Genomic DNA, 15,397 nt, shown 5'->3' on the forward strand with positions numbered 1-15,397 from the left:
TGTTGCCATCAAGGCGACGCCTCTTCCCGGGACGTCCATGCTTATTTCAGCAGGACAATGCCAGACCACATTCTGCACGGGCTACAACAGCGTGGCTTTGTAGACACAGAGTGCGTGTGCTTGACTGGCCTGCTGCCAGTCCAGATCTATCTCCTATTGAAAATGTATGGCGCATCACAGAGAGGAGAATCGGACAACGGAGACCACGGACTGTTGAGCAGCTGAAGTCTTGTATCAAGCAAGAATGGACAAAATTTCTAATTACAAATCTACTACAATTAGTATCCTCAGTTCCAAAACGATTAAAAAGTGTTATTAAAAGGAAAGGTGATGTAACACAATGGTAAACATGCCTCTGTCCCAACTTTTGTTGAGTGTGTTAAAGCTATCAAATTCTAAATTTGTGTATGTTTACAAAATACAATTAAGTTGGTCGGTAAAACTATAGAAAATCTTTTCTTTGTACTTTTGTCAGTTAAATAAAGGTTCACGTGAATTAACATATCACAGGTTTTTGTTTTTATTGCATTTTGGAAAATATCCCAACTTTTCTGGAAATGGGGTTTGTACTTGTGCGTACGGGCTACGCCATAGCCTACGCAAGTGACCTACGCCATTGTGAGCATTTATACTCGTGCGTTGGTGTGTCTGCGTCGCTCTGCAATTCACCGCCAAAACACTAGTTGGCAGTGGGGTTTCTACGCCACTGTGTTGAGTTTCTTCCTGTACTTGAAACAATGGCGATTGAAACTGAGCGCATCATGTTGGATTCGGAGCTGATAAATGTTGAACAAGAGTTTCTTCTCTCTCAAATCTGAAATGGTGGAGAAGCAGCAGCAACCGGAAATGCGTAGGAGGAAATGTGATGCTACCAAGAGGGCCAATCACAGCTGTTGCGGTCTGCGTCACCGCGACGCGTAGTTACATTTTGGGAGAGGTGCGCGTTAGGCTACAGTGTAGGGTTCGGCGTAGAGTACAGCGTACGGTACGCGGCTACGCTGTTTCTATGGCGTACCTTTGATGCAGAAGTATAAACTGGGCTTCAGTCTCTGAGCAATCACCAATATTTGTTTACTGCTTATGGAACTACTGGTCTTCAGTCGTTCCTCTGTCACATGCAAATTTCATGTTTGTCACCTTTAACTAAACAGAATGAGGGAAAACATATTTGCTGGGTTAATCTAATTCAGAACCACTGGGCAGTCGTTACAGAGGAAGAAAATGCCATACACTACCTAATGATCCAATGTTTATCAGCACATTGCACACTTGAATATCCAGGCACTTGGCTACCTCTTGGACTAACCACAATCATCACCTTATGGCCTCGTCCATGTTGACTGCCTTTATGTGCAGTCTCCAGTATAAGAAAGTGCTCTTTTTAAGACTATCAGATAAAGGAGTATTTCCACAGAATTGTTCGTAACCTGAGCTGTTTGTAAGGCATAAGTGAACAAAAACCATGAGTGGGAAAGGATCATAGAATCAACTGTAACATAAGAGCAGGCGGGGAGAGGAGAGTGGCTGCCAGCTGTGACGCCAGAGCAGGCGGGGGAGTGAAGAGTGGCGGCCAGCTGTGACGCCAGAGCAGGCAGGGAGTGAAGAGCAGCTGCCAGCTGTGATGCCAGAGCAGGCAGGGGAGTGAAGAGTGGCTGCCAACTGTGATGCCAGAGCAGGCAGGGAGTGAAGAGCAGCTGCCAGCTGTGATGCCAGAGCAGGCAGGGAGAGAAGAGCGGCTGCCAGCTGTGATGCCAGAGCAGGCAGGGAGAGAAGAGCGGCTGCCAGCTGTGATGCCAGAGTGAGCGCGGAGTGAAGAGCGGCTGCCAGCGTGCTGTCATTGACACAGTGAGTGAGTCTGCTCACTGCTCCCCATTTTTGCTCGGCTCCACCAGCCCCAACAAATGTCGGCTCAAGGGAGGGGGCATGGGTAGGAAGAGGAGGCATCCGGAAAAGTCCTATTCACATGGAGTCGAAGATACCAAACCAACAACCCTGCAGAAGTCAGAAAAAACACACCCATCCATCCTGTCATCTCAAAACTCTTCATTCCATTCATATGTATAGGTTGTTCATATGTCAGGAGCCTGGAGAGGACCAGTACTCTATTATGCAATAAAACAAATAAAATTAATGAAACTAACCTGTGGAACTACACCATAACAAGCTGGAAGGTCATGGGTATTATGAAGTTTTATCAAGCATTGGTAAGGATACTTGAGAAAGCAACGTCCAAGGTCAATATGTGAATTAATCACCTCCACAATAGGAACGATACATCTAGAGGACAAAATTAGGCAAAAACTGGTAAGTAATCAGACAAACATCATTGAAACCTCTGAACAATAAGGGCCTAGAAATTTCCTAAGTTCTTTAAAAAAATATTCCTGTGCAGAACAAAACTGTAAGTATTTTCAATGTCTTAAAGCCAATCAGGTTTGACTCCCAACTTTTCAACAAGATATCAGTCTGATCTTGGAACATACAGAATCAGAATTAATAAGTATTTATCCCCTTGGAAGTTTTCATGTTTTATTGTTTTACAACATTGAATCACAATACATCTAATTAGGCTTTCTTGACACATATCAGCGGAAAGACCTGTGTGTCAAAGTGAAATCAAATTTCTTCAAATTGGTCTAAATTTATCACAATTATTAAACATAAAATAGTTGTCTACTTAATTACCCACGCCCTTCAAGCCAGTCCTCAGTAGATGTACCTTTTGCAGCAACTACAGCCTTGCTTCTATGTGGATAGGTCTCGATCAGCTTTGCACATCTGACACTACAACTTTTTCCCATTCTTCTTTAAGAAGCAGCTCATGCTGTCAGATTTCATGGAGATTGTGAGTGAACAGCCCTTTTCAAGTCCAGCCACAAATTCTCAGTTGGATTGAAGTCTGGACTGGATAGAGGGGTTCTTAATGATGGATGACACCTTTATAAGGCATTGTTTTTTAAAGATGTCCTCAATGCAGGGAAGGCTAGTACCTATGATGGAGCTGACTGAGTTTGCAACTTTCTGCAGCATTTTTCCATCCAGTGCAGTGGCCCCTCTATACCACAGGGTGAAGCAACCAGATAAAATGCTCTGCACAATACATCCGTTAAAATTTGTGAGCCTTTGGTGATGAACCAAGTCTCCTGAAACTCCTAATGATATATAGCTGCTGTCGTGCCTTTGTAATTGCATCAATATGTTGTCCCCAGGATAAATCTTCAGAGACTGTGACACCCAGAAACTTGAAGCTGCTCACCCTTTGCACTGCTGATCCCTCAAAGAGAACTAATGTGTGTTCCCTTGACTTCCCCTTCCCAAAGTCTACAATCAATAAGTGGCAACTTTTCATGTGAACCATCAAATAGTCACGTTTAGGTCCACTACAGCTGAAATCCACTGTCACAGCCATGGGTACTGTAGTAAGCAACATTGTTTTAAGAAAAGGAGAAGCTGGTATCAGGTGTATCGATATTTCAGTGGAACAGTGGAACAGGGGAAATTACAGTGGTATGAGAGAGGAACTGGCCCAAGTCGATTGGAAATGTAAGCTAAATGGAGGGACGGCAGAGCAGAATTGGATGAAATTCCTACAAGAAATAAGAAAAATGCAGGAAAAATATATTCCAAGAAAAAAGAAAATCATGAATGGAAAAATGGCACAAACGTGGCTAACGAGAGAGGTTAAGGCAAAAATAAAAGCAAAAGAAACGGCGTACACGGAAGCAAAAATTAGTGGGAAAAATGAGGACTGAAAGACCTTTAAAAACTTACAGAAAGAAACTAAGAAAGTCATTAGGAAAGAAAAGATGAATTATGAAAGGAAGTTGGCGATTAACATAGAAAAGGATACTAAGAGTTTTTTTAAATATATGAAGAGTAAAAGAGTGACGGGTAGATATGGGACCGATTGAAAATGATGCTGGAGTAATTATAATGGATAACAAAGAGATGACGGAGGAACTGAATGAGTATTTTGCATCAGTCTTCACAGTGGAAGACATGAGCAATATGCCTGATAGCCAGAGGTATCAGGGAATAGAATTAGGTACAGTCAAGATAACTAGAGAGAAAGTGCTTGGGAAGCTAAGTGGACTAAGAATAGATAAGTCTCCCAGCCCGGATGAGGTGCACCCAAGGGTTCTGAAGGAGGTGGCTTTGGAGATTGTGGAAGCATTGGAAATGATCTTCCAGGAATCAATAGGCTCTGGCATGGTTCGGGAGGACTGGAAGGTCGCAAATGTAGTTCCGCTATTTAAGAAAGGAAGGAGACAGCAAAAAGAGAATTACAGACCTATTAGTCTGACATCGGTGGTTGGAAAGATATTGGAGTCAATCCACAAGGACGAGGTTATGAAATATCTCGAGGTGCCTGACAAGATAGGCCGAAGCCAGCATGGTTTCATGAAGGGAAGATCCTGCCTTACCAACTTATTGGAATTTTTTGAGGTAATCTTGAATAAGATTGACAAGGAAGAGGCTGTGGATGTTGTGTATTTGGATTTTCAAATGGCCTTCAATAAGGTGCCGCATATGAGGCTGCTTACTAAGATGAGCGCCCATGGAATTATAGGAAAAATATTGAAATGGGTGGAGCATTGGCTGATAGGCAGAAAGCAAAGGGTGGGAATAAAGGGATCCTATTCTGATTGGTTGCCGGTTACTAGTGGTGTTCTGCAGGGGTCTGTGTTGGGGCCGCTTCTTTTTACGATGTATATCGATGATTTGGATTATGGATTAAATGGTTTTGTGGCCAAGTTTGCGGATGACACCAAGATAGGTGGAGGAGCAGGAAATGTTGAAGAAACGGAAAGGTTGCAGAGAGACTTAGTCAGTTTAGGAGAGTGGGCAAAGAAATGGCAGATGAGATACAACGTTGACAAATGTACGGTTGTACATTTCAGAAGAAGAAATAATCGGGCAGATTATTATTTAGATGGGAAGAAAATTCAAAAATCGGAAGTGCAAAGGGACTTGGGGGTCCTCGTGCAGGATACCCTAAAGGTTAACCACCAAGTTGAATTGGCGGTAAGGAAAGCGAATGCTATGTTGGCATTCATTTCAAGAGGAATAGTGTATAAGAGTAAGGAGGTGTTGATGAGGCTCTATGGGGCATTAGTGAGACCTCATTTAAAATACTGTGTGCAGTTTTGGGCCCCCTATCTTAGAAAGGATATACTGATGTTGGACAGAGTTCAGAGAAGATTTACGAGGATGATTCCTGGAATGCAGGGGCTAACATATGAGGAGCGTCTGTCGGCTCTTGGATTGTATTCATTAGAGTATAGAAGAATGAGAGGGGATCTCATAGAAACGTTTCGAATGTTGAAAGGGTTGGACAGAGTAGATGTGGAAAGGTTGTTTCCCTTGGTGGGTGAGTCCAGGACAAGAGGCCATAGTTTTAGAATTAGAGGGTACCCAGTTAAAACAGAGATGAGGTGAAATTTTTTTAGCCAGAGGTTCGTGGATTTGTGGAATTCGTTGCCACATACAGCTGACAGCTGTGGAGGCACGATCATTGAGGGTGTTTAAGGAGGAGATTGACAGGTATCTAATTAGTCAGGGTATCAAGGGATACGGGGAAAAAGCCGGAAATTGGAACTAGATGGGTGAATAGTTTAGCTCATGGGGGAGCTGCGGAGCAGACTCGATGGGCCGAATGGCCTACTTCTGCTCCTTTGTCTTGTGATCTTGTGAAGTTATTTTAAAAAATCGGTCAATCCTCGAAATCAGTGGATGCCGGATGGCAGGCTAAGGTCCTGAGTGTAATTTGCCTTTTAAAAAATTGAAGCGCATGCTGGCGTACAGGTATGATAAAAATGCAGAGGCCTTAGCACTCCAACTCCTCAGTATCCTGGTGGCGAATATACAGTCTCTGGAAAATAAAACTGAAGACCTCAGAGCAAGATTGCAGTAACAGAGGGACATAAGGAACTGTTGTGAACCTTGCTTCATGGAAGCATGCCTCATCCCATCATTTCAGATGCAGCATTGCAGCCCGAGGATTTCACCATTCACTGCAAAGATAGGACATCTGAGTCTTCTAAAGATAGAGGAGGTGGAACTCATTGTAGTGCAAAGACATGGTGGTTCCGTCTCAGTCCTGCTCATCCACCTGGAATATCAAGCAGTCAAGTGTCTTCCATTGTATCTGTCAAGGGAGTTTTCCATCATTATCCTGGTAGCAGTATATATTCCATCTCTAGCCCAGGGATCCCCAACCTTTTTTGCAACGCAGACCGGTTTATTATTGACAATATTCCTGCGGACCGGCCGACCGGGGGGTTGGGAGTAGGGTTGCCAACGGACAAGAGTAGCAGTCAAATACATTGTGTTTCCCCGAGAAAGACTACAATGACCATGAAGCCTTGCACGGGCACCAGTGAACATGCGTGACTTGCGCATGCGTATATGTGCCGATTTTTTTCTACAAATCGTTTTTGGCAATTCTGTTCGGGGGGGGGGTGTTAATCACGACCGGAATATCGGTGATAGGTGGCTAATAAACTCAGTTTCGTTTCTAAAGGGATTTATCTAACGAATTTAATATTAAACACACAGCGCATATTTTCCTCGCATGAATATAGTGATAAGTCAATTATCAGGGGAGGACAGGGGAGCTTGAAGTAAGTGTTGAACGAACTTCCATTAGAAGTGGTAGTGGCAGGTTTGATATTATCATTTAAAGAAAAATTGGATAGGTATATGGACAGGAAAGGAATGGAGGGTTATGGGCTGAGTGCAGGTCGGTGGGACTAGGTGAGAGTAGCGTTCGGCACGGACTAGCAGGGCAGAGATGGCCTGTTTCCATGCTGTATTTGTTGTATGGTTACATAAGTCAATAGTACATTTGGATATTAAATACACAGCACATATTTTCCCCGTATGAACATATAAAATCATTGCAACACACCAATATTGCTGAATCAGTGGGAGCCCTGGGCTTGCTTTCCTGCAACAAGACAGTCCTATCGAGGGGTGATGGGAGACAGCAATACTCGAAGGGGGTTCCTTATGTCCAGTCTATTCCGCAATTTAGTTTTCGTTGCATTCATTGCAGAGATATGTTGGAAATGGAAGCAACGTTTTCAGTGCTTCCGTGGCTATCTCAGGATATTTAGCCTTGACTTTGATCCAGAATGCCGGCAGAGATGTTATGTCAAACATACTTTTCTGACCGCCGTCATTTGCAAGCTCAAGGAATTGATCTCCTTCCCGCGCTGACATGGATGACGCGCGGGTAATGACCTCGCGTGCGTTCAAGCTCAACAGTGGCCGTGACAAGGAATGAAGAAAGGTGCAGCTGACTCATATCATTTCATATTGCCAAATCATATCGTTTCCTCACAGCCCGGTAGCACATGCTTTGGTGGTTGGGGACCGCTGCTCTAGCCAGCATCGGGCAGGCACTGCAGAAGCTAAGCAGTATGATCAGCAGTCATGAAACAGGGCAGCCTGATGCCTTCCCTATTAGTGCTATAGATTTCAACCAGGCCAGCTTGAAGAAGTCTCTGAAAAACTACCACCAACTTATCAGCTTATTATGCTGGCCCACACCGCACTTCGGACATCTAATCACCTGGTTATACTCCTACTCGGAGCGTTCAGGCAGAGATCAAAGACGGCAGCACCAATGGTGAGGGAGGCAGAGAAGCACTTTATAGAAATGCTTTGAGTGAGTGGATCCTAATGCATGCATGGACTGTACAACATCCAGGGATTCATATTTCAATCTGATTGAATACACCACTGCTCCCCCCTGTGATCTCTGCTGCCATCTGCCTCTTTGATCGTGTGCTCACCCAAATCCACTACCACAGCTGATTCCCCCTTCTTCAGCCTTTTATCTCTTTCATCAATCCATTTTCCAGCTCTCTACTTCACCTCTTCCCCTCCCCTGGTTTCACCTTTCACCTACCACATTCAATTTCTTCCTCCCCTTCCCCCACCCTTGCTCTCACTTCTCATCTCTTTTCCAGTCCTGAAGGGTCTTGGCCCAAAACGTCGACTGTACTTTTTTCCATAGATGCTGTCTAGCCTGCTGAATTCCTCCAGCTTTGTGTGTGCATTGCTTGGATTTCCAGCATGTGCTGATCTTCTCGGGTTTGTCACTGACTTCATCAAGACCTGTGTGGATGTGTGTGCCTTTGAGAATATACTGAACACACCATAACCGAAAGCCATCAATGAACGAGAAGAAATGTAGTCTGCTGAGGGTCAGATCTGTGCCATTCAAGACCGGTGATCCAGAACTATACAAAAAGACATGATAGGACCTACAGTAGGCTATTTTAAGAGTGAAAAAGCTATTCTGATTGAAGTTAGAGATGGAATCAAATGCATATCAGTCCTGGCAGGGTTTGCAGGCCATTACTTCCTACAAGGTGAAACCTAACATCATGAACTGATATGATGTTTCACTTCCAGATGAGCTCAACGCCTACGAAAGGAATAATAAAACTATGCCTGCACAAGTCCCCGCAACATCTGGTGACCCTGTGATCACTGGTTCAAGGCTGATGTCAGAACATCTTTCGAGGGGGTGAACCCTCACAAGATGTCAGGCCCTGATGGTGTACCTGGTAGGGCGCTGCAAACCTGTGCCATCCAACTGGTGGAAGTGTTCAATTACATCTTCAATCTCTCACTGCTGCAGTTGGATGTTCACACCATCTTCAAAAGTAGTACTCAAGAAGAAGAGCAGGGTGAAACCCCTCAACAACAATCACCCAGTTGCATTCACATCTGCAGGAATGAAGTGCTTTGAGAAGTTGGTCTTGGCTAGAATCAACTCCTGTCTAACTAAGGACCAGGACCCAATGCAATTTGCCTATTGCCACAATAAGCAGATGAAATCTCATAGTCTATCCACTTGGCCTTGGATCACCTGGAAAATAGCAAAACCTGTCAAACCTGCTGTTTATTGATTACAGCTCAGTGTTCAACACCATTATATCCTCAGTTCTAATCACCGTGCTCCAAAAACTGGGCCCCTGCAATTGAATTCTTGACCTCCTCATTGGGAGACAACCGCCTGTGCCGATCAGAAATAAAATCTTCTCCTTGCTCACAATAAACACTGGCATACCTCAAGGATGTGTGCGTTGCCCACTGCTCTACTCTTTCGACACCCATGACTGTACGGCTACACACACCTCAAATGCCATCTATAAATTTGCCAATGGCACAACTGTTCTTGGCAGAATTTCATAATGGGACGAGGAGGCATACAGGAATAAGATAGACCAGCTGGTTAAGTGGTGTTGAAACAACAATCTTACACTCAACATCTTAAAACCAAGGAATTAATTGTGGACTTCAGGAAGGGGAGTTGAAAGAGCACACATGTCACTAGGTTCGGATTTGGCCCAAGCGCGGAGTGAGAGACACTGAATTGGGTCAATAATTCACAGACTTTAATGCGAATAGTGTTAAGGGGGAAAGAAAACAATAAACGCTAAGCCAAACAGGGCTGCTAGCTAAAACTCTCAAATGGAAAAATGAAGCCTACACTGCAGCCGAAAAGAACAACTAAAATATAAAACGAATACTGCTAGTCTTCAAAGTCAGTTGACTCAAAAGTCCAATTTCTCGGGCGAGGCCAAGGGAGGCCGAATGCAAACAGGCAGTGAAGAGTTGCTGTGCTGTGTCCAAGTGTCGACAAGCTCTACGACGACAAGTATGGAGTTAATACTATCACAATGAAATAATAATTAGCTGACATGTGCATGTTCACAAGCGCAATTGCTGTACCTACTGCACTGCCGAATCCATGGATGTGACAGGGGCCCCCTCTCTAGGTGCAGACCCTGAGGCACCACAGACCTGTGTCTGCTGGAAGTCCTGGATCAGCGACTTGTCCAAGATGTCCTTCGCTGGGATCCAAGTACGTTCTTCTGGGCCATACCCTTCCCAGTCCACAAGGTACTGGACCTTACCACGTGGGGTGACTGGGGCCAGGGGAGGAGCAGTAACCGGCTTGAGCTGGGAAACATGGAATACTGGGTGGATCTTCAATGATGCTGGTAGATGCACTCTATAGGACACTTTATTGACAGCCTTTTCCACTACAAATGGTCCCACGTAGCGCGGTGCCAATTCCCAGCTCTCGATTTTCAAGGGAAGATCCCTTGATGCCAACCAGACCTCCTCTCCTGACTTGAATGGCCTTACCTGTCGAGAGAGCCAATCCGCCTGCCGGGAGTGCTGTTTCTGGACATGCAGCAGAGAAGCCCTGGTTCGCCTCCAGGTGTGCTTTGTAGCACTGGATCAGCTGTTCAGCAGTAGGAACTCCTGTGTTGATCTCCTGATCAGGGAAGAGCAGGGGCTGAAATCCCTTCTGGCATTCAAAGGGAAACATACCAGTGGAGGACGACTGGAGGTTATTGTGGGCAATCTCTGCCCATTGGGGGCTCCAGGATGTGGAGTTGGAAGAGGCAAGACCACGCTGGGTTGTCTTCAACTCCTGGCTCACTCTCTCAGTCTGGCCATTAGATTGGGGGTGGAAGCCAGACGAGAGGCTGGCCGTGGCCCCTACGAGAGAGCAGAAAGCCTTCCAAAAGCGGGAAGTGAACCGTGGTCCACAGTCAGACACCATGTATTGAGGGAAGCCATGGAGCCTGACCACATGCTGAACTATGAGTATGGCAGTCTCACCAGCCGATGGGAGCTTGGAAAGGGCAATGAAGTGGGCAGCCTTGGAAAATCGATCCACAACGATCAAAATGGTGATGTTTCCATTAGACGGGGGCAGACCAGTGACGAAATCTACGGAGCGGTGGGACCAGGGGCGGTGGGTTACAGGCAGTGGACATAACAGGCACACAGGATGTTGCTGTGATGTCTTGTTCTGAGTGCAGGTGGGACAGGCAGACACAAAGTCATAGATGGCCACCAAAATTGTCTCTTTATAATTTCCTGAGTCCGTTGAATTCCCGGATGTCCAACCAGAGGGGAGGAGTGACCCCATTCCAACACTTTGGAATGCACTGCAGCAGGAACAAACAGCCGGTTGGGAGGTCCCCCATCCAGGCCTGGATCTGATTGTTGGGTGGCCCTCACCTCTGCCTCTATTCCCCAGATCACCGGAGCAGCGATACACGAGCAAGGAAGAATGGGCTCTGGATTGGCATTGTCCTCAGATCCATCCAACTGCCAGGAGAGAGCATCAGTCTTTGTATTCTTGCCGCCGGGACGGTAAGTGAGGATGAAATTGAACTGCGTGAAGAAGAGAGTCTACCGGGCTTGTCAAGAGTTGAGTCTCTTAGCATTCTGAATATAGGAGAGGTTCTTGTGATTTGTCCAGACCAAGTATGGATGCTCTGCCCCCTCTAACCAGTGTAACCATTCCTCCAGGGCTTCCTTAACAGCCAGAAGCTCCCGGATCCCAACATCATAATTCCTCTCGGCCAGAGTCAAGCGACGGGAAAGAAAGGCACAAGGGTGCAGCCGGCAACCCACAGACGAGCGCTGAGAGAGGACAGCTCCATTGCCTACATCGGATGCATCCACCTTGACAATGAACACCTGAAATGGGTCTGGGTGTACCAGCAGCGGGGCAGTGGTGAAACGTCACTTTAGCTCTGAAAATGCTTCATTGGCGTCGTCTGTCCAATGGAATCCTGCCGAGATCTTCTTGGTGAGTGCATTAATTGGAGCCGCAATAGAGCCAAAATTCCGGATGAAGCGGCAATAAAAGTTCGCAAACCCCTTGAAGCGCCGTACCTGTTTGACTGTAGATGGTTTATGCCACTCTGAAATTGCCTGAACTTTACTAGGGTCCATTTGAACACTGGAGGGGGTAAGTATATAGCCCAAAAACGACACCTGGTCTTTATGGAAATCACATTTCTCAGGCTTGGCGTACAGGTTATTTTCAAGAAGGCGTCTGAGTACATGCTGGACCTGCTCCTGATGAGATGTCATCTAAATACGCAAACACAAACTGGTTCAACATGTCCCTGAGCACATCGTTAACCAAGCCCTGGAACACAGCGCGGGGTGTTGGCCAGACTAAAAGGCATCACCAGGTACTCATAGCGGCCATTAGAGGTGCTGAAAGCCATTTTCCACTCATCCCCTTCTCTTATGCGAACCAGATTGCAAGTATTGCACAGATCAATTTTGGAAAACATGGTTTCTCCCTGGAGATGCTCAAACGCAGATGCCAGCAAGGGAAGAGGGTAGTGGTTCTTCACAGTGCTGTTGTTCAGGGGCCGATAATCAATGCAGGGACAGAACTTACCATCTTTCTCGCTCACTAAAAAGAAGCCTGCACCTGCCGGTGAGGTTGACGGACGGATAAGTCCCACACTCAATACCTCCTTGATGTATTCCTCCACGGCCACCATTTCAGGACGAGAGAGGGAAGAGAGCCGGCCCCGGGGAGGACTAGTGCCAGGTAGGGGCTCTATGGCACATTCGTATGGCTGGTGTGGGGGCAGGGAGGTGGCCTTTCTTTTACTGAAAATCTCAAGGAGATTCCCATATTCAGCCGGAATCCCAGACAGATCCACATCCTTAGCTGACACAGGAGGGGATTCATGGGACGGAGCTTGAGATGGACCCAGATAGGTAGACAGGTAGCCAGTCCCCACTCTTGGAGTACCTTCAGAGACCAATCGATCCATGGGTTATGTCGGCATTACCAGGGAAGACCAAGTTCTAGTAGCATTTCAGGTGAATTAACCAGACAGAAAGTTATTCCTTCATGATGGTTGCCTTCGAGCACCAGTTGGAGGGGTTGGGTGTAAAAGAGGATCTGGCCGGTTCCCAGAAGTCAACTGTCCAGCACCTTGACGTTGGTCTTTTCTCTTGATTCCTGAGTTGGAACTCCCCATCTTTGAGCGACAGAGATGTCCATAAGATTCCCGGCTGCACCAGCGTCGATAAACATCTTAAGTTCATCGGTCTGAGACCTTCACAACAAGGAAGCTGCGAGTATTACAGAATTAGGGGAAGCTGACTGAAGAGAGAACCGGCCCGTCAGGATTCCTCTCTCTGCTGATGGATATTCTGTTCTACTGGACGCTTGGAACATGCCGCACGAAAGTGTCCTGGATCACCACAATAGAGGCAGGAGCCTGTTCTCTGGCACCACTCTCATTCCTCCTGAGACAGGCACATGTGCCCCACTTTCATAGGCTCCTCCATGTCCCTGGGTTGGGTGCTGGGTGGTGAAGGAGGGGGAAAGGGTGAGGAAAGATGGTGATCAGGCGCCACGGAGGAAGTTTGAAACATTCATTCCCTGCGCCACTCAGTCACCCAGTTGTCAACTCGAATAGCCAGATTAATCAGATCATCCAGACTATCCTGCTCGTCCCGGACGGTGATCGCAAGCTGAATCCCTGCGTTCAGTCCACGCTGGAAGGCAGTGATGAGAGATCTCTCATTCCAACCCATCTCTACTGCAAGGGTACGGAATTTAACTGCATAGGCTCTCACCGTTCCTCTGCCTTGGCACAACCTCCTGACCTCGTTCTGGAAGATCAAAAACCCTCCTTTACTCCACCCCAAAATGTCGGAACGACTGGGCTGTGGGGTAAAGCGTTGAACAAGCTGAGTGGAGGGCATCAAGAAGATCGACCATGTATACCAGTTTTTGCGCATCATCACCAAAACGAGCAGGCTGGGCTTGGAATGTCAGCTCGCATTGGGTAATAAAATTCTTGCAGCCATCGGGATCACCAGAATATCTGCCTGGATGTAGAATAATCAGTTCCTGTATGGACGCGGGTGTCTGTGGGGGCCCGAATGCGGGAGTCAGCTCTGATCCGGGTGTGAGAGCGGGAGTATTAGTAGCAAAGATTGTGGGGGCAGCAGAAAAGAAGGACCTGCGAGATGCTGGGAGTGGAACTGAGGCGGCCTGAGGCTGCTGGATTGTATTGGCGAGAACGTTAATGGACATCAGCTGATGCTGGCTGTTCACAGTAAGTTCATGGATGGCGGCCGTGAATGCGGACATCGCAGACACCTGAATCCAATTGCCTGCGGTGAGCTGTTGAACAGTTGTGGTGAAGGACGACACCTGTTCCTCCAAGTGAGACTGGGCTTGTCCGCACGAGATTATCTGCCTCATTTTCCTTCCTAACTTCACAAAGAACAGATTCCATTCCCTGTAGCTTGTCAGCTACCTGACCAATGAATCTCACGGCCAAGGTCAGCTTCTCTCTCTCTGCTGTGTCCATCTTTGTGTGGTTGAGACTTGCTGTCATTAGGTTTGGATAAGGCCCAAGTGCGGAATGAGAGACACCGAAGCGGGTCGATAATTCACAGACATTAATGCGAACAGTCTTAAAGGGGAAAGAAAACAATAAGCACTGGGCCAAATAGAGCCACTACCTAAAACTCTCAAATGAAAAAAATGAAGCCTACACTACGGCTGAAAAGAACAACTAAAATATAAAACAAATACCGCTAGTCTTCAGAGTCAGTTGACTCGACAGGCAAGGCCGAATGCAAAACAGGCAGCGAAGCATTGCTGTGCTGTGTCCAAGTCTCAACAAGCACTATGACAACAAATATGGAGTTAAGTACTATCACAATGAAATAATAACTAGCTAACACATGCATATTCACAAGTGCGATTGCCATATCAACTGAGCTGTCGAATCTGTGGCTGTGGCAACACACCAATCTTCTTCGAAGGATCAGCAGTGGAAATGGTGAGCAGTTTAAAGTCTCTGAACATCTCTGAAAATCTATCCTGGGCCCAACATATTGATGCAATTACAAAGAATGCACAACAGTGGCTGTATTTCATTAGGAGTACGAAGGAGACATGGTATGACACCAAAGACACTTGAAAATGTCTACAGATATACCGTGGAGAGCATTCTAATGGGTTGCATCATCATTTAGTAGAAGACCATTAGACCATAACACATAGCAGCAGAATTAGGCCAAAACCAAGACTAAGCAATAACATATCAACATCTGCTTTAAATATACTCAATGACACGGCCTCCACAGCCATCTGTGGCAATGAATTCCACTAATTCACCACCCTCTGGCTAAAGAATTTCCTTCTCATCTCTGTTCTAAATAGATGACCCTCTGTTCTAAGGCAGTACCCTCTGGTCCTGGACTCAACCACTATAGGAACCTTCCTGTCCACATCCATTCTATCTTGGCCTTTTAACATTTGATAGGCTTCAAGAAGAATTCACCTCATTTTTCTTAACTCTAGTGAGCACAGGCCCAGAGCCATTAAGTGTTCCTCATATATTAACGTTTTATTCCTGAAAACATTGTCATGAATCTCTTCAGGACCCTCACCAATACCTGCGATCAGGGGTCCAAAACTATCCACAAAACTCTAAATAAGGTCTGACCAATGCTTTTTAAAGCCTTTGCATCTCATCTTTGCTCATATTCTAGTCCTGACAAAACAAATGCTAAC

The 15,397-nt window shown here is 46.1% G+C and overlaps 1 protein-coding gene across 9 annotated transcripts in view; it reads right to left on the reverse strand.

The window, feature by feature from the left end:
• hydin (HYDIN axonemal central pair apparatus protein) overlaps window positions 1-15,397 on the reverse strand; it is a 981,559-nt gene that overhangs the window by 636,768 nt on the left and 329,394 nt on the right. For all 9 annotated transcript variants that reach the window (XM_072279252.1, XM_072279251.1, XM_072279249.1 and 6 more), the window contains one exon: window positions 2,142-2,277. In XM_072279252.1, the coding sequence (XP_072135353.1) occupies window positions 2,142-2,277 (136 nt within the window). The remainder of the gene's footprint in view (window positions 1-2,141; window positions 2,278-15,397) is intronic.

The sequence above is a fragment of the Mobula birostris genome, chromosome 15, assembly GCF_030028105.1.
Source record: "Mobula birostris isolate sMobBir1 chromosome 15, sMobBir1.hap1, whole genome shotgun sequence".
In the NCBI taxonomy this organism is placed as follows: Eukaryota; Metazoa; Chordata; class Chondrichthyes; order Myliobatiformes; family Myliobatidae; genus Mobula; species Mobula birostris.